The sequence below is a fragment of the Augochlora pura genome, chromosome 4 (genome assembly GCF_028453695.1).
Source record: "Augochlora pura isolate Apur16 chromosome 4, APUR_v2.2.1, whole genome shotgun sequence".
Classification (NCBI taxonomy): Eukaryota; Metazoa; Arthropoda; class Insecta; order Hymenoptera; family Halictidae; genus Augochlora; species Augochlora pura.
The window spans coordinates 17,071,648-17,093,351 of NC_135775.1; the positions used below are offsets into that span (position 1 = coordinate 17,071,648).

The 21,704-nt window shown below is 38.0% G+C and overlaps 1 protein-coding gene across 1 annotated transcript in view; it reads right to left on the reverse strand.

Annotated features, from left to right (window-relative positions):
- Positions 1 to 240: 240 nt before the first annotated feature.
- Positions 241 to 21,704, reverse strand: part of LOC144469140 (uncharacterized) — a 144,635-nt gene continuing 123,171 nt past the window's right edge. The window contains exons 3-4 of the mRNA XM_078179087.1: positions 1,332 to 1,393; positions 241 to 354 (exon numbers count right to left, since the gene is read on the reverse strand). Coding sequence (XP_078035213.1) covers positions 312 to 354; positions 1,332 to 1,393 — 105 coding nt within the window. The 3' untranslated portion in view covers positions 241 to 311. The remainder of the gene's footprint in view (positions 355 to 1,331; positions 1,394 to 21,704) is intronic.

A 21,704-nucleotide genomic window follows, 5' to 3' on the forward strand; every position in this document is an offset into this window, starting at 1 on the left:
ACTCTTTATTATAGTTCTAGGGATTAACTGTGATAAAACAATTTTGGGCAATTGCTGTATACACAGACCACGTGTCTCGATATTTTTAGCAATTGATATAGCAATATCATAGCGATATTAATATAGCAATTGATGATATAGCAATTTTTAATGATGCCATTATAATGAAAACACTCAACCATTGTTCCACGCTATTTTGATAGTTCGCACAGTATACCAAACATACTACCGACGAAACCACTACTTTGTCGGCGTCAGAAGGTGGTTGAACACAAACAGTACCCCGAAGCGCTTGCAGCCACTCGTTCGTGTTATGATTTCGATTTACGTCTAGCGCAGCAAGCAGTCGGTGTCCTAAACCAAAAAAAAAAACGTCCTAATCCAAAAAGACGACCATGCGACGAGAACAGAGCACGCTCTCGTCTATTAATAGATAATCTCTTCCAGATCCAACCACGATGGAAAAAGTGCTTGGGAGAAGCCCGCGTGGATCCGAAAAAAAAACCGACTGACCACGTGCAGCCGTACACGTGACGTCGTGGGAAAAGCCAAGATATGATTAAAAAAATGTGGTTTAAAAGAGAGACCGAGAACGACGGCGACGCCGTAACCCCACCGTCGCGACCCAAATCTCGAGACTAAATCTCGAGACTAAATCTGATCATCCCTTCTTCTTTCGCTCCGAGAAATACACCTTACGTCATCGATCGACTTTTTAATCCTACAGTGATACGTTAAAACTTCTACTTTACAATACATTTTATTTTACGCATAAATGACAATTACATACACTGAATAAAATCGAATTAAATGGTAACTCGATATATTGTTAGTAAATGGTGTTTGGAAAAAATGTTGCTTAATGATATTTAATGAAACTTTTACTTAATGATATTTCAAATAAATGTTACTAAATTATATTTGAAGATAACATTAGCGATTAATATTTGAAGGAAGTTTTGTTAAATGATATTTTTTATATTGTTAAATGATAGGTTTCCCATTTTTTATTTCATAATTATTGAAGTCGTAAAGCTGTTTTCATTAAAAATTGTTAAATATATTACTTTACTCAGGCATGCGCTATTATAAATATTTAATAAAAATTTTAATAAATTCTATCTTGTAATTCTTACAAGACAACTTTTGTTAGTTGTTTTTAGAACATGATACTGAATAAAATTTGCATGAAACGTTACTAAATGAAAGTTATTTAGAATTATTCAATTAGTTCGTGCTCTGGGCGATAAACGATTAATATGCACAGTAACGTTTCACTGAAGAACGTATGTAATCTATATGGCTTATTAAATTTCAATGGAGGAACTCACCCCGTATCGCGAACGAACACCGCATCAATGAAGTCCTTGATGTCACTGGCTTCTCGATGAATCTAAAACAAAAAGTTAAGATCATATATCTGAATCTTCATTCGGGATTCATTAATTTAATAAACATTTAGTCGATCGTGGTTTGGAGCGGAACAAAATTGTTTAATCTGTGATATTTGTAAAACATTTGATTTGCATTGGTCTTTAAATGATTTATAAATAATACATTATAAAAGTAATATACTACAGTGTAATATTATAGCGTAAATAATATACTACAAAATTATGAAAGCAATATAAAAGATTTGATATTAGTGCAGTTAATTAATTACAAATCTAATGATTAAATAAAAGTAATATACTATATTGTAATATTATAGCGTAAATAATATACCACAAAAATTTAAAAGCAATATAAAAGATTAGATATTTCCTCCATTTCGAACTTTATAAAAATGACAGAAAAGGTAGACATCAATAAAACTTACTGTTTAAATTTTCATTACAATCTCAAATAAGAAGATTGAAAAAAAAGATCTTTATCTTTTTCTTTGTTATTTTGATCAAATATAATTTTTAATATAATTTTTACTATAATTTTAAACTAGTCAGTTTAAAATGAAAACCAAATGATTTTTATTCGATTTTAAAGAAGTTATTGCCAGGGCATTTTGCAAGTTTCGACATAATAAAAATCGGACATTGAAAAAATCTATAACATCAAATTTTATTATTATAAATACTAGATATTTACAGGATTTAAACAATATATAATGGATACGTACACATTAGTTAACACATTCCACATATTATTAACGCTTCTAGATAAGTGGGTACGTTTATGGATTTCCTCTAGAGCCACGGAAATATTTGCTAACAAAAGTGCAGGGGGGTCGAAGAATGGGTAACCCTACGATGCCGTTTGAATCGCTGCAAGTAATTCGAAGAAGTTGCCATTTTTTGCCCGATGGGCATCCCTTGTAAATCGGCCTTAGCCGTCCTTAGAATTGCGCGCCGCCTTGCAGCACGGTTTGAAATTCGAACGCAATTGTCCCGCCCGTAAATTCATCTGGAATATCCAGTTTCATCGTTAAAAACTTAAATTGGGAGAAACCTTTCCGTTCTCAAATTGCGATAGGCAGGTAAATATCACGTTTCATGGGTTATTAATCAGACGAAACCTCACATCGTAACCCCGTGAAACTTTACTCGCGATTTATTCCGTCGAATCCTTGCTTCTGCACCATCGTGATTCCATTGATTGCAGAAGTCACCTCCCCCCCCCAAAAAAATTAAAGTTATGCGATCGGCACGGTAGATTCAGTGTTAACACATGTACGTTTGCATAATTAAAATTCGTCATTTCGCAAACAATCACCAATAGCTAAATGACGAAAATTCGTTATTATATATTATAGTATAATGTATATTTAATACGTATATATGTATATTTAAACGTCATTATATATCATAGTATATTACAGAAAATAATTGATTTGCGTTCTTTTAATTTTGAATAGCGCTTGTCTAGCGAATTCTTAAGCGCTTGGATGTTCGGATATTATGTAACTTCAGAAAGCAATGAATAAAAATTAAGAAGTTATATATAAAGACAAATCTGTTTTATATCATTTTCCAAAATTTCACTGAAATATATATGATATCTAACAAGTTACATTGTTTTTATAGAGACCATATCATTTCTATAGATTGTGTCACAAAATGGCGGCACTTTGTGAATGCCAGTGTAACAAATTACTGGACTATGTTAAAAGAACAAATTATCGAATTTCTGACTATTGGTAAACATAAATGAAAAAAGCATTCTTTTCATAAACCTTCTTAGTTTTCCCATGAACTATACAGTCTTCTTAAATTATTATCATGTAAAATATGTTTTATAATCAATTGTAATGGCGTCAAAAAGAACATACACTGATAAAATAAAAGTAACATTAAGGAGAAAGACTAATTATTAGTTTTTACAACAGAAATCGTACGACAAACATACTATTTCAGTTTAGAAATGTATATACTGTATGCTATTCGATATTCGGTAGATAAAGAAATATTTAGTTAAAGTCATTCAATTATTAAAGCCCTCTAACAATAAATCGTGTGACTTTATCTAAATATCAGTGTCACGAAAATGATATATTATAAAAATAGTAAATGTATTATTCCTAAATTTACACGCATCGTGGTTATCTTTAGCTACAACAAATAAAAAACAAAACAGAACGCTAAAGTTATTAACATTGAACCTTAAAACATTTGTTAATACTTCTCAAAGTGAATAAATTGTAATCGAACGATTTCATAATAACGAATCTACAATATTAACATAGAGTTAATAGAAAACGCAAAGAAAATCGCAGCAAATTTAAAACATTAAAACGTTTCCTAGAAATCGAACGCGCGCGCCGCTTTCGAGGAACGCGTTCCAGATATGGGAAAAAAAATCTGGAGCATAATCCGACAAATGGTCAATAATCTGTGAACCGTATTCACGCGTACGCGTATAGCCGGAGCAAGCCGGAGAAGGGTTGGACAGTTATCGCTGGCTGGAATCGAAGAACCTGTACACTCGTGAGTGCAGTTTTTTCTGTTCCCGTGCGTCTTGATTTCCGAGCAAATCCATTACTACCTAAGGGGAGGGGGGAGGGGGGCGGGGAGGGGAGGGGAGGGGGCCTTAAGATCTCGCTAGAAAAAATGAATGAAGGTACCCGCGGACAGCAAAAGGGGGCAGAGAAGAGGGGTCCACCTGTTGCTGCGGCAACCCTGATCCCGCTTCTTTCTAATCTGGCCTAAAAACATCGTAGATTCACGCATTAGCCCTGCTACCACTGTTACACCTAACCGAGAGGAGGACCCCGGGCCGCTCTCTTTCATTTCTTCCTTTCCTTTTCTTGTTTTTTTTTTTTCTTTTTTTTCTTCTGTTCGTTCTGGTAACATTATACGCGGTCGCACCTGCGATTGCTGCTCCCCTCCTCCCCACCCCGCCCCGGTTGTCGTACGGAATGGAAGAGGTCTGGGAGGGGGGGTGGGGGAAGAAAGGTGGAGAGATAACCAAGCGGACACAAGCAAACCATTCCAATCCACTACTCGAATTACTATAATTTCTTCCTCTGGTCGATGCTAGAGAAGCAGTTTTCGTCGCCGCCGGCCAGGAAACGTTACACAATACAAACGCGATTCCCTTTTTTTTCCTCCTTCTTCTTCTTCTTCTTCTTTATCCCTCGCGGTGTCTTCCACCGAGATCTCGCAAAGATCTGTAATCCCGACATCCGGTTTCACGTTTCTCGACGGTCGGCCGAGTTCGCATTGTCCACCGGCGACTCCTTATTCCCGACAAATGACTCACGGGGATCACCCGCGGAGACAGTGTTGGACAAATATGTATAGAACCGGATCGAGGACGCGCGGACGATCCAGCGAGGACGCATCTGCCGGACCGGAGATGATACTGATCGATTATCGGCTGGCTAACAATCCAACCTGTAATGAAACCTTGGGAGTCTCGCTATGAAACTTGCCAGACCGTAACGCAACGCTGGCGAGTTTTGTTAAATCATTTTTTTGGTGACACCATTGTGATCTATATCGACGGAGGTAAGACCGGAAGTGGAGAGCTAGCGGGTACTACGCGGTGCTGTCCTTAACCTCTTGCACTACGATTTCTTTCGCGCTGCGTTGATTAGCACTTATTTGTCCTTAACACGTTGAATGCCACGGGGGTCACTGGTGACCGGCACTGAACTTGGCAGTGACGCCATGGGGGCCACCGGTGACCGGCGCGCTCAGATTGATGAAAATATATATAATTTAAACAAATGACAATACTTATAATTTTTTTATTATCATCATCGTTGACGTAGTGGTGTGAGGAAATGAATGCCTTATAAAACATCTGAAAATAGTTTTATTTATACATGAAATATAGTTTTATTATGTGACATTATATGTATCGCATAATAGAAAATTCATCGTGGCGCCACGGACAATTCCTGTAAAATAGGCGCGGCATTCAACGTGTTAATATCTTTACTAATAGGACCAGACAATTTTTGTTTCTTTTATTGCCTTTATGTGCTTTTATTTCTAGACTTTGATAAGAGAAGAATTTATCTTGACTTCGATGTAGAAGAAATTAATAATGTTCATATTTAGCAGATCTTGTATGAAATCTGTAACACGAGTCTGACTCGTTATTATAGTGATAGGGGTTAATTGAATACCTTAGGAAAAGTTAGTCTGATTAAGCATTCTTCAGTCTCTACTGTCTTTACTGCAAAGTAAATGCTTGAATAAACTAAGCGTTAAATATTCCGCATTTGCACATTGCTATCAATTTCCTCATTCTCGCCAACTCTCCAAACTTAATTAACCCCTTGCACTATAATAACGAGACAGACTCGTGACAAAGATAATCGTGTAAGATCTACTAAATTAATAAATTATTCATTTCTTCTAAATCGAAATAAAATTGAATTCCTCTGTTATCAAAGTCTAGAAACGGAAGTGAATAAAGACAATAGAAGAAACAAAAATGATCTGCTCCTATTAAGAAAAATATTAAGGTCGAATCAGTGCTAATTAACGCAACGTAAAAGGAGTCGTAGAGTGTAAGGGGTTAAGAAAATCTCTCCAAAAATCGACTTGTCATGCTAAATGCAAGCATTATCTTATTGAAATTAGAAATAAAATGTATTAACCCTTTACACTCGAGCCGCGACTTCGAGGCACCATTAAAATTGTTGTACAATGTTCCAAAATTATTTTTATAGATACTGCTACAACTTAGATTTAGAAAATTGTTAAATGTGTTACTGTTACATGAATCGCGAGACGAAATTTCATATGCATATTTGTGCACTTTCATTTGTGCAATGAAAAAAAAAACAAACTGAAGAAAATAGATGAATTAAGTTCAGAAAGCCGTGAGTTTTTATTTACAGATATCTTTTTCTTTAACTATCTGCCTTAGACCTGTTGGACCTATCTTCAAAGTTTAACCCTTTTCACTATTACGTCTTTCAGAGCTACGTTAATTACGACTGTTCCATCCTTAATTATTTCCTCGATGTAACGAGATGATTCCAGTGTCCTGATTGTTCTTGTTTACTTTCATTCTCAGATTTCGATGACAGGGGATTCAAATTACGTTTCGATTTAATAGGTATGATAATCAGCCATATCTATCGAATCGTGCACGTAACATTCGTTACGAGTCTGACTCGTTGTTATAGTGCAAGGGGATAAAGGTGTTGATATTTTCTAGGTATATATATTTAATTATTTATCATAAGAACACTGAGAATATTACAATCGTGAACATGACGGACATGAAGTGAACACACAGAGAACAGAAGAGGAAGAACAAACGAAAGGCGTGACGCCTAAGCGGAGGGGAATCGTCGCGCGTCCTTATTGCTAGATAACATTAAGGATTATCTTCAACAAAAGGTATATTATTCATTTTTCCGTTTCTGATAATGAACAAGAAATAAGAAAATAAGGAAATAATGAATAAGGAAAGCCTGAAAATCATAGTCACCGTCGACTGCGGATTTTGTAAAGAGTCTTTAAACAACAGTCCGTGACACTGGCATTATTCCATCTCTCCTTACAAAAATTTAGAGAAACGTAATCCAAGATTGTCCAAACAAATCTCATCAATCTCAAAACGCAACGTCTCGATGAGTCTTTGCAACAATTCTGCAAAGATGTGAAAAAGAAGATCGAACAAAATACCAGAAGAACGAATTAAAAATGCGAAAACCAAGTCGAAAGATTTGTATATCTTGCATGAAGATCATCAGCTTTCCTTTAATCACCGGCGGACACGTGACACGGATGACGCGTCGGCCTACCTAATGTCCTGCGATTGTTGCTGAGCACGGATGTTTCTCCCTTAACCTAATCGATCTTAAACGCAGCGAACGGCTGAATAGCTGATTTCTTGAAAAATCCTGGTCAGAGACATAAATTCCGGGTCACGACAAAGAGACGTCAGAGAGAGAGAGAGAGAGAGAGAGAGAGAGAGAGAGAGAGAGAGAGAGAGAGCGCGAGAGAGAGACGGGTCGAGGGTCGAAGGATTTGACTGCGCCCCCCTCGTGCCCCGTGTACACCCACGCAGCGAGGGCAAACAAGAGACAAGATGGGACAGATTCCTACGGGTAACCATAACAACCACCGTGGCCTGCCACAATGGGGAGCATGCAGCACTGTTGGCCCATAGGCTGAATGGATTTTCCGCGAGGTCGAGCAAACACAAGCAAACATAGGGGCGTCTCGATCCTCGTCCTCCCTTTTGCCAAGCCTCGCGCAGGGACAATCCCTCCTTCTTTACCTTCCTACCATTCCCGTCGTTGAGGAGTCACTCATTGTGCCCACCTATGGGAACCACTGACAACTATTTCGCTCGCGAACATGTGTACGTACTGGAAATCCATTTAGCCGGTGATGGATTAAGAGACACGGGACAAATGGCGGGCTAAACGAGCTCTTCCTACCCGCCGCGCCACTTTTCATGGGGCGAGGATGATTTAATCGAGGAAATCGTGACGCGTTCTATGCTCGGCGAGATTTAGCCTCTTAGGCACGGATGAATTCTGCGCGAATGAAGTTTCTCATAAGTAAATTACCATTTTTTCTTAATATATATATTTTTAGTACAATATTTAGTATATGCAGTATTAGTTATATATAATTTTTTTTGTTAGTGTATTGTATATATACACAGTGAACCACGAGATCGCGAGGTGAAAATTGAAACGCAAAATATAGTCCACGTTAGGAAGCGTACACATAAAACCGTAAAAATCTATTTGATGTATTATTCACTAGATGACGGTGAAAGGGTGTATGCATTGCTGAAAATGGATCTAAATGGGAATCCAAAATAATTCCTCGATTTTCTTTTATTCGAATAGTATTAATTCTTCGACATAGATTATTCTATCTATACCTTCGCATAACTCTCAAACTTATTCGAATAGAAATTGTAAAATTATTCGAACAATCATGCAAAGAATTGTTAATCTTTTACATTCACGTTTGCATAATTTTATATGAATATACGATATTGAAATGAATGCATTTGGTTCGATTTCAACCACTCGTAGAATTATAATTAAACCAACTTTCCAAAACTTTCCACCCCTCGTTCGGAAATTATTAATTGACACGTGCTACCCTAATTTCACCGAACGTCAGAAAGGTTCGATTATTCGTGACACGTGACCGCGTAGCATAGAATCAGTGTTAACGCATAAAAAGGAGGTCAGTTATTTCGGCGTTCGTGCATATTCATATATTAAATCTTAATTATCGCTGTCACCCTAATTCCCCGGGAACGGCTCGTTAATTTCACTTGCTCCATCGGTAATGAGAACTCATCAGAGAATTTACGGAAAGGCAGTAAATCTCATTATTCGGTAGTTAAACGAAATTCTTTTACGGTCGTCGTAACTGGACGCCTCCAGCTGCCTCGAAACTGTTACGCTTCCTTTAAGACCAATTAGCCCCGGGACTCGTCGATATTCCTTATACGGCGGACGTTAGGCAAACGGCTCGTTAGAAACTGGACACTTCGAGTAGTCGGATAACAGCTTTACGGGCGACGGAATCGATGACTCTATCCACGATCGTGCCTACTTGCGTTATACAGGGTGTCTAAAAAACGTCATTCGTAATCGAGAAATGAGGAGTACCTCGGTTCGTTTGAAGCAACACTTTCCTTAACCCCTTGCCTTACTTTAACGAGCCAGACTCGTGATAGAGATTTCTATTAACCAATTGCACTCGAAGCCATTCCACCTGCAAATCTGAAATCATTTTTCTGGCTTCTAGTATTTCTATTTTATGTAACAAAATTTATTCCATGCACACGAAATTGAGTCTCGAGACTCGTGTGACAATTACACTTTCAACAATTTTTCAAATCTAAGCTTCAACGACATCTATAAAAATCATTTTTGAACGTGTTACAGAAACTTTAATGGCCCCGCAGAGTCGCCACTCGAGTGCAAAGGGTTGATATCATGTTGAATATCATTGTTATTTCGTTCTTTTAAGTCGGAATAAAATTCTGTCCCCTTGTGATCAATATTTAATCGTTCTGGTAAACGTAGACATACAATAAATACTTTCCTTTTTCTCCTAAGAAATAATTACGATCGAAAAGGCGTTTACCATTGTGATTATAAAGAAAATGATACGGCAAGGGGTAAACGCAAACACAATTCGCGGTTTTGTTTACCAGTTATTAATGAAAAACAGTGACCAATGAGAGTCAAGCGTGATTAGCATAATACAACCGAGCCAATCAACGGAACTAGGCTTCGATCGCTCGATGGTATCGACCGCCTAGCGCCACAGCCGATCTCGTCTCTCATTGGTCACCGTTTTTCGTTAATAACTCGTTAATACCGTCTCGGAGAAAATTTTTCTAAAGGAAAAAGTTACTTCAATTAACGTTAAGAATCTCTAACTACCTGGTTGCGAGTGATTTTTGGGACACTCAGTATACTAGCTGGGTACTTTACTGCTCGATCGTACCTCGAGATCTGTCAGTTACGAAACACACGATATCAGAAGCCGCAGAGACAAGCTCGGTGTTAATTCCGTACATCTGTTTCCCTAATCTCGCGAAGAGATCTAGTACCTGTTGATATCCACGTTAATTTTGTACGGTCCGTGGGCCGATCGATACTAATTCGACGTCAACTGTGAGGAGACGGGACAAGGGAGACCGATGACGGTCGTAACACTTTGATTTTCGAACATGATTACTAAACTACGAATTTTGTTCATTTGTAACAAACATCTGTCGCTGAAACATACAATTCTGAAGGTCCATAAAGAATCTATAATAATATTGTTGCAGTGTTTACGGCTTATGAAAATTATTCGAAGGACCGATTTATTTCTATTTAATTTATATTTCTCGCAAGTGTGTTGGAATATTTTTACTTTGAATAAAGGTCCGCGGTATTACACATAAGTTACTGTATTTAGAATTGTTATAACAATTGTAAAAATTTCTTTTTATTAAGTTTAAATTAATTATAATTTTTTATTAAGTTTATGCATAGGTGACACGCAGGTCAGAATTAATTTTCGTTGAACGAACAGTAATTCATAACATAAAAATTTAAGAAGGGGAAACAAAATTTATTAATCCTTTTTAAAGGTTTTAATATAACACGATAATATGTTTTAATTTTATGTAAAAATGAAGAAAATAAAAGGATACAAATAAATAGCTTTCGTGGCTGAGAGTGGATATACGAACGGGTTAAGTTTTATGGCATCGTTTTATGACATTGCAAGCACAAATTAAGTTAGAAGTGTCTGTAACTTGTGCAATCGGTTCACTAATTTACTGCATCTTGCTCGGTGAAAAAGTATACCGAGTCCATTTCGTACGCATTATTTATTGGTACTAACTTTGTCGTTAACTATTACATTTAGAGCTTATAAAGATGAATAATTATTTACTCAAAATTCGATATTCTTCCATATTATGATACAAAAACTATAGCATTTCATTTAAGAAAAGAAAATTAACCTTTAAATCTTTAGAATGGCTCCACCTATAGAAATATAAATGCACTATTATGACGCGTACCCTTAACACTAATTTCTGACCAATATTGAAAATTAATTTTTATTGTAATATATTTGAACCAATTGAATTTGACTAGACTATTTCGTTAGCGAAAGAGTTGTAATGCCAGCTCCTATAATAAATATTAGCTTCCTAATTTCGCTTTAATTAAATAATTTTAATTAATTCAATTTAATTATTTAAATTGCTTTAACTATGATTTTAGTGGTCGATTGAGCGATTAAACGAAGCAATTTATGTATTGAATTTGAATTTTGCTACCCAACGCACATTTTAGAAGTCGTAGAAAGCGCATAAGTTGCGTGAATCACCCTGTACATTTATCTACTTGTTACAGTATCATAAAATTAACTTAGAAATGCTTTAAAAGATTATAGCTTCTCATCGGCTTTTCAACTTTATATAATTTTCTATAAGCACCCTACTTTCGGAGGAGAGTGTAACAATCCGTAATCCGAATGAAATTTTGCCCGGCTCTGAAAATCCGCATTTCCCGTTAAAACCGCTTAAAACCGGTCTCCCAGTCGAAGAATGGCTAATTCGAAGTAAAATGTAGCAAGACCGGCTATCGCTCGCAGCGCATTGAACGCAACGGAGCAACGATGTTGCGAGGAGGCCGGTCGCGGCGTTGGTGAACGAACAATGCGCGATCCGGTTTGCAGGAAGCTATTGACGCCATCCAGCTCGTCGACCGGGGCCCCGACACCAACCCCTCGATACAAGTAATCGCCCCCGCGGAGTGGCCAACAGACTGGCTGACACGGCTAATGCGCGAAGGAAGGGTCCGAGCCGAGGACAGACACAATGCGACGAAGACCCCGGGGTCCCCGGCGAGTCATCTGCTCGCGTCGTAAGAACACGCGCGAAAGAAAAGAAGGTCGTCGTGTAGGCGCAACGTCACAAGGATTGGTCACTTTCAATCGGGCCAAACGATGAATGGTGTCCGGTGCCGTGCGTGAAGTGACTGGCTACTTTGGCCCGCATCCCTCTCCCTCTCTCTCTCTCTCTCTCGCTCGCTCTTCCTTTCTCTCGCTATTTGTGGAATGGCACGCCACGAGCTGGCCAGTTTCACAGAGATGTCCAGGAGGATGAAAATATTTGTCGGCCGCCATTGTTCCAGGTGTATCGGTAGCTGCGCCTTCGAAGACGCCGTTAAAGGACGATTCCGACGTGGGCTTTACAAAGAGATCGGTTCTTTGCACTCTACAAAATAGGCGCGCACACGTGTGCCGCCGTTTTGTCTGTTAATGATGTATTCGACGTTTTGTCACTGTGGCTCGCGCGATACTGCTTCCATGTATTAGGATGTCCCATAAGTTTCTTCCCTCTTCTTATGCGAAATCAATAAACGATATTTGTTGTTTAACCCTCTTAGTACCGAACAACGATATATCGTTGTTGGCTATTGTTGGAAAAATAGTTTTCTTCATATTTTTATTAAACAACAATTTCATTTCTTATTTTTTCTCCCTTTTTGAATTTGTTATTTATCAAGCTTTTCAAAATTCTTGCAATCTCTTTCCAAAACTTGATCAAACTTCGTCAAACGAGTTTTAAACATTTCGCTCAAATACAGACTTATTTGCCGGTACTAAGAGGGTTAAGGTTGATTTATTGTGTTATATATGAACCGTTCTGCTTTCTTACCTTCTTTCATCTCTTAGGAAGCATACAGCTCTCTTTTAAAAGAGTTGAGACTTGCAAAATATTCATCGAGCTGCATTTTATTTCGCTTTTTTCTACTGTAATAATTTCATAGAAGGAAAAGGAACAATATTTATTGCGTTTCTCTACATTTACTTAAATGGTTAAATGCTGTGACAGGAGACAGACTTTTATTCCGGCTAAAAAGAACGGAGTAACATTTATACTTATATTATAAGATATTTATACTTATATAATAAGATATTAACAGAAATCTCGATGACGAGTCAGACTAGTCAAAATACGTCAAAATAAGTTTAATTAACCCCTTGCGTTACGACTTCTTTCAGAATTGCGTTCATTATCGTTTTTCCGTCATTAACAATTTACTTGATGGAAGAAGAGGATTTTTTTTCCCTGATTGTCTTCGTTTACTAGTTACTATAACTTAACAGAGAATTTCATAAAGAAATCGCTATCGTTATGAACTATAACAAATAGCACATGTTATACTACCAAACAGACTTCGTTCAAAAATTTATTGTACATAAATTTAAACACTCATTTTTTTTTTTTTTAAATAGTATTTTACGTCGCATCAACTACACTTGCGGTTATTAGCGACGACTTTTAGTTGGGGATGTTAGAGTTTACTGTATAGGCTTGAATTTTTCAGGAATGAGATAACTTGTCCTATTTGTTTGCTGTTATTAAGGTTATCGTGGAGGTTTTTACACAGCTTTTCAGACAATTACAAGAAGATGAGATTATCGCTTCAGCTCCATTTTAATACTATAGCTCACAAGATACTCAATAAATAAAATACACTGACATTTCCTAGGGGCTATTTTCACCCCCTTAAACCGCATGTCTGCACTCAAATAAAAACACAGTTTCACCATGAATAACTTCACATTTTACCAACCGGAAGTCTATAAATCGGCTTCTTTCCCCGATCGGTAGCCTGTGAATTGGTTGCCATAGAACCCTTAATTTGTTATCTATTATTGAGATAAACGTGTTAGATTGTACTACAAGCTTCAATATTATTATACAACTCTTTAAATATTAAATATCTTTCGCGATTAATAAAATAAATAAAATCAAAATAGAAACGAAACTTTAACGTTGAATTAAATTTTTACGACCGGTAAAATGTTAATCAACGAGTGAGCAGAGATTCACAGTATTCAACCCTAATGGAGAAATTTCTTGGTATACAAGATGTTTCCTTAACTTCGGCCATCCTTGGTACACACGAATGGTCAAAAAGGTGCAGATTGGAATGGGCAATCATGTCTCTTTTCCGCCATATAATCGAACGGGGGTCCTCGGGTGGTACCCCGGGCTTAACGAGGCGCTTTGGACCACCCGTGTTTGCCCGGAGGTATACACCGCAGGCTGGCCCCGGTCTCACAAAGATGTCCACGGCAATGAAAATATTTAACAACAGTCGGCATTGTCCTAGACAGTTCCGGACCGAGGACGAGAGCGTCGGTTTTCCACGCGACGACCACTGTGCCGGCCCATTGATCGACGCCTCCGCGAAGAGTTATGTCAAGAACGCAAAGTTTGCCCAACGTCACGCTGTTCCGCCGGCCGAAATTTACCCGCTGCGCTCTTTTAACAGCCTCGTCGATTCTCGCTCGGAGTCTTGTTACGTATTATTTAGAGGCTGTCCCACGCTGTTCGCGATCGCATTGTGCGCGCCGTCGATCCGAAGAAGAAGCACGCGTTTCGGGGCCAGGTGCGCGTCCCCTCCGCGGAGATTTCCGCAAATTAGCCGATCCGCGCTTACGCCGCGGCGCGCGCGCGCGCGTTTCAATTGGACACGGAATACTCGGCGCTGGAAACACGCGAACATAGTCGCGCACGGCCCACGGGCAGGCAGAACTGCGAGCAGCCAAGCTAATGAAAGAGCAGCCAGGGAAATGATAACCCGCAAATGATGGGGTAAACGCGCTGCCATTGATCAGGAAAGACTCGACAGCCCTGTGCTTTCCGTGGCAATAACCATTTTACAGGTATTTCGAGAGTTAAGGTCAAATCAATCATCATTTTAGTGTTACTTTTACGGTTACGGTTATTTTAATAATCATTTCAGTGTTATTTTATGGGTTAAAGTTATGTCGGTAATCATTGTTGTATTATTTCAGATCTTAAGGTTGTATAAATAATTATACTGGTATAATTTCAGATCTTACGGGCACACTAATAATAATTTTAGTATAATTTCAGAACTTAAGGGCATATATTTAATTATATTTCAGGATTTAAGGTCATATTAATTCATCATTTTGGTATTATTTTAGATCTTAAGGTCGTATCAATAATTATTCTACGTAATATTATTTCACGATTTAATGTCATATTAATAATCATTTTAGTGATACTTTAGGACTTAAAATCATATCAATAATCATTTTGTTATCATTTCAAGATTTAAGATCGTTTTAGTAATCATTTTGATGTTATTTCAAGTCTTAAAATCATATCAATAATCATTTTAATATAGTTTTAGGACTTAATGTCATATCAACAGTCATTCTAGTAATATTTCATGATTTAAAATCATACTAATAATAATTTTAGTGTTATTTCATGACTTATGTTAATAATTGCAGGTTCAAAATAATTTTGACATTTTTAGTGGTATTTAAACAAAAACTAAACACAACACCAGATTTGTATATTCCTATCTTAAAGATAATAGAAGGAGAAATATGAAAATATAATATTCTCTTAATTTTTGTTTCAATATAACAATAAACTTAACAAAATGCCATATTTGCATATTTCCATACTAGAAATAATAGAAAATTGAAATATAATAGCTTGTTAAGTTATCGTTTGGATATTGATAGCAATGCAAAACTTATTTTCTGTCCATACTTATGCATGTCACTATATACAGTATAAAGTTTAAAAATATAAAATATAAACTATAAATTATAAAATATAATATATGTATATAATATAATATAAAATAATAATGGTTTAGTGACGTGTTTTCTTATTCAGTTATTTTAAGGACACTATGTTCCCATTGTCAGATTTGCAGAAATATATAAACCATACAATAAACTATAATATATACATAAATATAAACTATAAATCATAAAATATAATATCAAGTAAAAGTAATAAAATATAATGTTTAGTGAGTTGTTTTCTTATTCAGTAATTTCTTGAGCACTACGTGCCCTTCGTCATATTTGCAGAAGCACTGTTCATTACGATTTTCTTTCTCGTCAGATCATGCGAAGCCGTACGCCAGGACAGCTCTATCTCCTGCCGCTCTGTAATCTCGAGGCTGCCGTGGCAGGTAAATAGAAGTGTGATGTCTCACGAGGTGTCTGGCAGCGGGCCGACGAACGGTGTCACTTTCGACGCCCCTGAGCCCGATCATCCGCGATGATTCTTATCCACGCATGAGCTGCCGGTTACCCTCGAGTATCGCCGCGCCGGTAAGCTCGTCCCCCGTCCCTTCCCGTAGATAAAAACAGGCCGCCCCTTGCGACCTTCTCTCGCCGTTAACCACGCTCCGATCAGCCCAGAAGAGAAACTCAACAGGCATCGATAAAAGTGCCCTCGTAAAAAGGTTTGCCGGGCGTAAGAGGGATACAAGGAGGAATAAGGAGGAATAAGGAGGCCAAGGGTGTCAAGGAGAAGGATCCTGCTCGAGCGGAGATACTCAAAGCGGACCCTGTTCTGCTTACTACCGGCGTGTGCAATTATTTGCGTAGCCCGTTCCTACGTGTCCCCGGCTCTTGCCGCGACGATGACGCAAAAAGGGACACCTTCGATGGCGAATCAGGCGACCGCAAAGGAAGAACGCCGCATGTCACGTGTTCTCACTTCCAACACATTGTCGAACGAAGTTCGGATCGCTAAGGCTTCGTATTAGCAGCCTAGCAGATTGCATAATCCATTGCCAGCTATAGAATTTGTTTTTACAAAGTGCCTTCTGCGAAGTAAGCAAATTCTATATGCTGCAGTACAATTAATGCAATAACGTAGAATTTTCGATATTGCGTCTTATGGCATTTTTGTTTATAGTTACAGAATTATGTCGACGAAAGTAGATTCCTTAAAAATACACAATTGTCACAAATATGCGACTTTGATCGCGATAAGATGATGTTTGCTATAAATTTCTGACTTAATTGTGCGATAAACATAGTTTAGCTAATTATTATTATGAGGAAGAAGTCCCCGAAGTAGGGGAGGTATTGTTTCTTTAAAAATCAATAAACTGTAATGAAAAAAAAACATTTTGTGTCAAGAAATATTAAAAAATTAAAAGTGCCAAGTGGCGATCAGTTTCATTGAGGTATTATGTTATAAAAAATTGTCTAATATCACTCTCGTTTTAGTGTCTCCTCTCTTAAGTATTGACAACAAAAGATAGAAATAACATTAATTTTTAGCACATTATTGTTAGAAAAGTCTATCATGTACCAGTCTTGTCAAAATATGTTAAAGGGTTAACTCTTTCACTAATCGCTTTTGTCTTCAATCATTTTTCTAGTAAAAAGTGTTAATTTCTATTTCTCGTGTACACGTGCCAATTACTGTGCAGTTAAACTAATTTGATATTTCCCGATGCGTTTAGATTGTATTTTAAAATTAATCGCGTCGTTTAGAACCAATAAAATCTGTCCATAACCTTTCTTTCTTACTTCTTGTAAAAGTAGTATCTGCGATATAATTAGAAGAAAACGAAAAATACATTTATCTCTATCTGCACTTTTCTTACAGGCTATAATAATACTGTAAACTCAGGAATTTAATTACGTTATTAATAGAGGAGCGTGGTATCGTCGTTTATAGGGAATAAAGTATTAAGTAAAATAATTCTAGGCAATTATAAAAGAACTGTAAATCTGTAAATTTGTCGAATCTTTTTTATCAATTCATTATATTCTATCATAAGTATTATTGATTACTTTATTTTAATCTTTTAAGCGCGAGTCTGCGTTTAACAATAATTTACAATATGAATACAAGTTATTAGAAACCTTAAAAATAACATAAACAATAGGTATTTTTGTCACTATACTCTTCCAATTTAGTTGTCACTCTTAAAGTATTAATATATTGAATTTAGAATGATCCGTCATCAAAACTGTAACACAAATTAACAAATTGTTCGAACAACAAACAAACTTGTTTCACAACACACCGTCACAAAATAGGATTTTTGTCGCTGCATTAACCCCTTGCCCAACGATTCCTTTCGCGCCGTGTTAATTAGCATTTATTCGTTCGTAATACTTTCTTTAATAGAACTAAACAATACCGATTTTTTATATTGTCTTCATTTATCTCCATCCCTGTACTACGATAACAGAATAAATCAATTCGATTTCGATTCGAAATAAATTAATAACATTCATGTTTAAGTAGATCACGCATGAAATCTTCATCACGGGTCTGACTCATTATTATAGCGCAACGGGTTAATAGTATAATTGAATGCGAGACGAATAATTGAATCTTCCGATAACGATAATTATCAAATTGCTCATGAATTTCGAAAAGAACGCTCCGGGGAAGTTTCTGACAGTGGCCAATTACCCGGGGAAACGGTCTCGAAAGCGTCTTCCAGGCACGCGAAAGAAAAATTGATTTCTGAGAGGTTAATGACATCCCTGTTCAACGTCTTCCACTTTTCCAGCTGGCAAAAGCTCGGAACAGTGACAGAAGTCGGATAAGTGGTTGAAGTGATTCCCATCGGTGTAGGGGACCAACGACGGGAACGATCAAGTATCATTACAAGGCGTCTCTGTGCACGCAATAAAAAAAAAAACAAACCCGCGGCCCTTTTCGGTGCGTTGGAAACAGGCCGCGCGCCCTTCACCTACCAAGGTGATCTCGCCCATAAAAGTCCCCAGGCGTTAAAATCTCCTTCGCCAGAAAGGACCCCGGATGTCTCACTCGCTCGGCTCGCAGATAGTGAAAGCAGAGATTCTGTGCTTCGCGTCTACCAGAGAGAGAGAGAGAGAGAGAGAGAAAGAGAGAGAGAGGCACCCACTTATTTAGATGGAAAGTGTCGCGCGTCGAGTTCGGTGAGGCATAAAACGGCACTTTAGCAGCGCCGGCTAACCTGGATAACGTCATCGGTGCCTCGTTTTTTCTCTCCGTTCCCTTCGAAAATGTGTTCCACCCTTCGGGAACCGACGGAAGAGCAGCGGAGCGTTAACACGCTTCAGATTTGTTCGAAATTTGTGGAACGTTCGTCGCGGCCAATTTACATGCAAGATAAAGCTGGCCTGATAGCTGAACTGCAAGAAACGAGGAATAAATTTATTTCTACTTTCAATAATTAATCAGTTTACACTAATTGGAGCCTGGAAATACTTTAAACGATTTCGTTGCTCTGCAGTTTATCTAGTAATATTTATTAGGATGACACGATTCAAAATCAACATTTTTTTATTTAGGTCGGTCCGTGGAAAGTTGTCTTTATATTTTGTGATTAGTAGTTTGAATATAAATATAGTAAGATCTTATTATTAATTATATTCGTAACGATTATTGTAACTTCTATTTCTGATCATCGTGAGTAATAATGCATCGCAATAAAGCATCGTGATTAATAATTAAATATATAATCGGTACGAGTAGCAATAAAATAAATAATAATAATTGTCATTAACGCGTAAAATATTAGAAGTTTAATATTAGAAGAAGCGTGCCTTTTTATGCGATAACAATTGAAAGACAGCGCATCGAATGCGAGACAAAAATTGAACAACGTCGCACGATTGGATCAAAATATTAAGAAAACAAACAAATTTTTATCGAACTCCTGTCTGTACCAATCAAGACGAAGAATATTTACTTTACGGGAAGGCCTCGTTCGAGGGCAGGTCCGTCAAAAACGCAATCAAAAATGGAAATCGCGCGGCCATCTCGTTTTTCGCAACTCTCGCCGAAGGATGGCGCGCGAGGGGCCCCCGGGTAATTTATCAATGACTTTTGCCGGTTATAAACGCTGACAGTTCCGCGGTTCGCTCATTAATACACGTAATAGCTGGCCCGTGATCGCGGCCAGTCGAAGATATTAATCGAGAGCCGGGTGAGTTAATTGCCTCTCCCATAAACCGGCGCGCACGGTGTGCGTATCGGTGGCCCCGGCCAGAAAACGATCAGACACCCAGAAGACGGGGGACGAGGGAGGGGGTGGTAAATTAGAAAATCATGAAGAGGAAATCGAGCAGAGTCACGTCATTTAACGGCGCTAATTGGCAGGGGGTAGTGACCCGGCGCGGTTCGGGATCGCCGTTCGCCCGCTCCCCCGAAATCCCGAAAAACTACTTCCGGCGGGCGGGGAGAACCCGGGTCCACCGAACGAGTCAAATTAGTTTCGAACGGTAAGCGCTCGTCCTTTCCGCGTTGCGGGCCCCGATTGCCTGGCGGAATGGGGGGGGGGGGGGGGGGGGGGGGGGGAGACGAAGGACGAAGGAGGGGAGAAGGAGAGCCGGGGTGGCGAAGGGAGGGCGCAGAAGGGAAAAAAAGTCGTGGAACCCGTAAATTGGGACCGCCGCACGATTTCTATGGGGGGCTCTCTCTCTCTCCCTCTCTCTCTCTCCACGGACTTGTGGGCGGAGACCTGCCCCTGGCAACCGAGAGAAAGGATCGCGTTCGGGATCGGGCCTAACTAACTAAGCCCGGCGCAGGTGTTCGATCTCTACTCCAAAAGGAGCCCCTATATCGGGGCCTGATTCTTATGAAAGCGCGCCATCAATGCCGCGGATAATTTATATGGTGTGTCTGTTTTCAAGCCCGTGAAGCGTAATTGCCGCGTTATTTATTATTATCTCCGGCGTAGCCACGGACGTATCGTCGAAGGGGGTGCGCTGCTGCGCATCCACCGACCAATCACGTCCGACAGCATCGCGGTTTGATGGAACCGTGTTCGAAGCCGGGCTCTCGGGTTCCGTCAAATAAATAACGGGAATTGTTAATTTAACCCTAGTGGCTACTGCCCCCATTGAAATTCACGCGACCGGCTGTTAGCGGCCCCCCCTCCTACTTCATTGCGTTATTGATGACGTTAAAGTGGTAAATGAAAAGGAAAAGTCAATCGTTCTTGCCTCGCGCGTTGACGTTGAACGATCGCCTCGGGACGAGTCGCGAATATTTTATAAGACGTTGTCGAATTCACGTGTTCGATCGAGTACAAGTTTATTCGAATCGAATTTTAGACGACGCTATCGAATGAATTAATTATCCGAGTTATTATGAATGAGTTAATCGAGTAATAAATTTATCTGGGTAAAAATATCTTAGAATAAGAATTTGGTCGAATAGGAATTTGTTCGTGTAAGAATTCATGCCGAAAATAATTGATTTGAATAAAAACGATAGAATATAAAATGATTTAGATATACAGTGTTATTTTATAGTTCATCGATTAATTTTTCTATGTTACTTTTTGAATAAGCAAATAAGGAATCATTCGAGTGAAGAATTGTTCGGGTAAATGGATCGAATAATAGTTAATCATTATTCGAATAAGATATCGGAAATTAAAATATATTAATTATATAATATTATATATAATATAAAAATATATATTATATATAGATAATAAGAGAGTGGATTATAATGGTAATTATATTATATTATAGTAGAAATTATAACATATATAATGCATAATATATTATAATAAATATTCGAGTAATATATGTATATTACAATATATTCAAATAATTATCTCAGACAAATATTTATTAGACACAATCAGAATAATACCAAACTCTGTATACAATCAGCTAAAAAATATAGAAGAAAAGCATTTTAATCACGTTCTTCTTGTCATTCCCTTCAATTAAAACTATCACAAAAATATTTCTACCTTTTCTTCAGTAAACCAACATTCGAGTCCAACATCTGAACAGAGGAAATTCAAGCAATTCGACTAAATCCGCAAAATATTATCGCGTTTCCAAAGGTGTCCACCTATCATCCTCACAAACTGCAACACAAATGAATAATCGTCGGCATTTAGAGTTTCCAAGAAAAGAGCCGACGTCCCGTAATCCGTTCGTTGCGCGTCGCCCATTGTCCGTATTTGTTAATGTTTT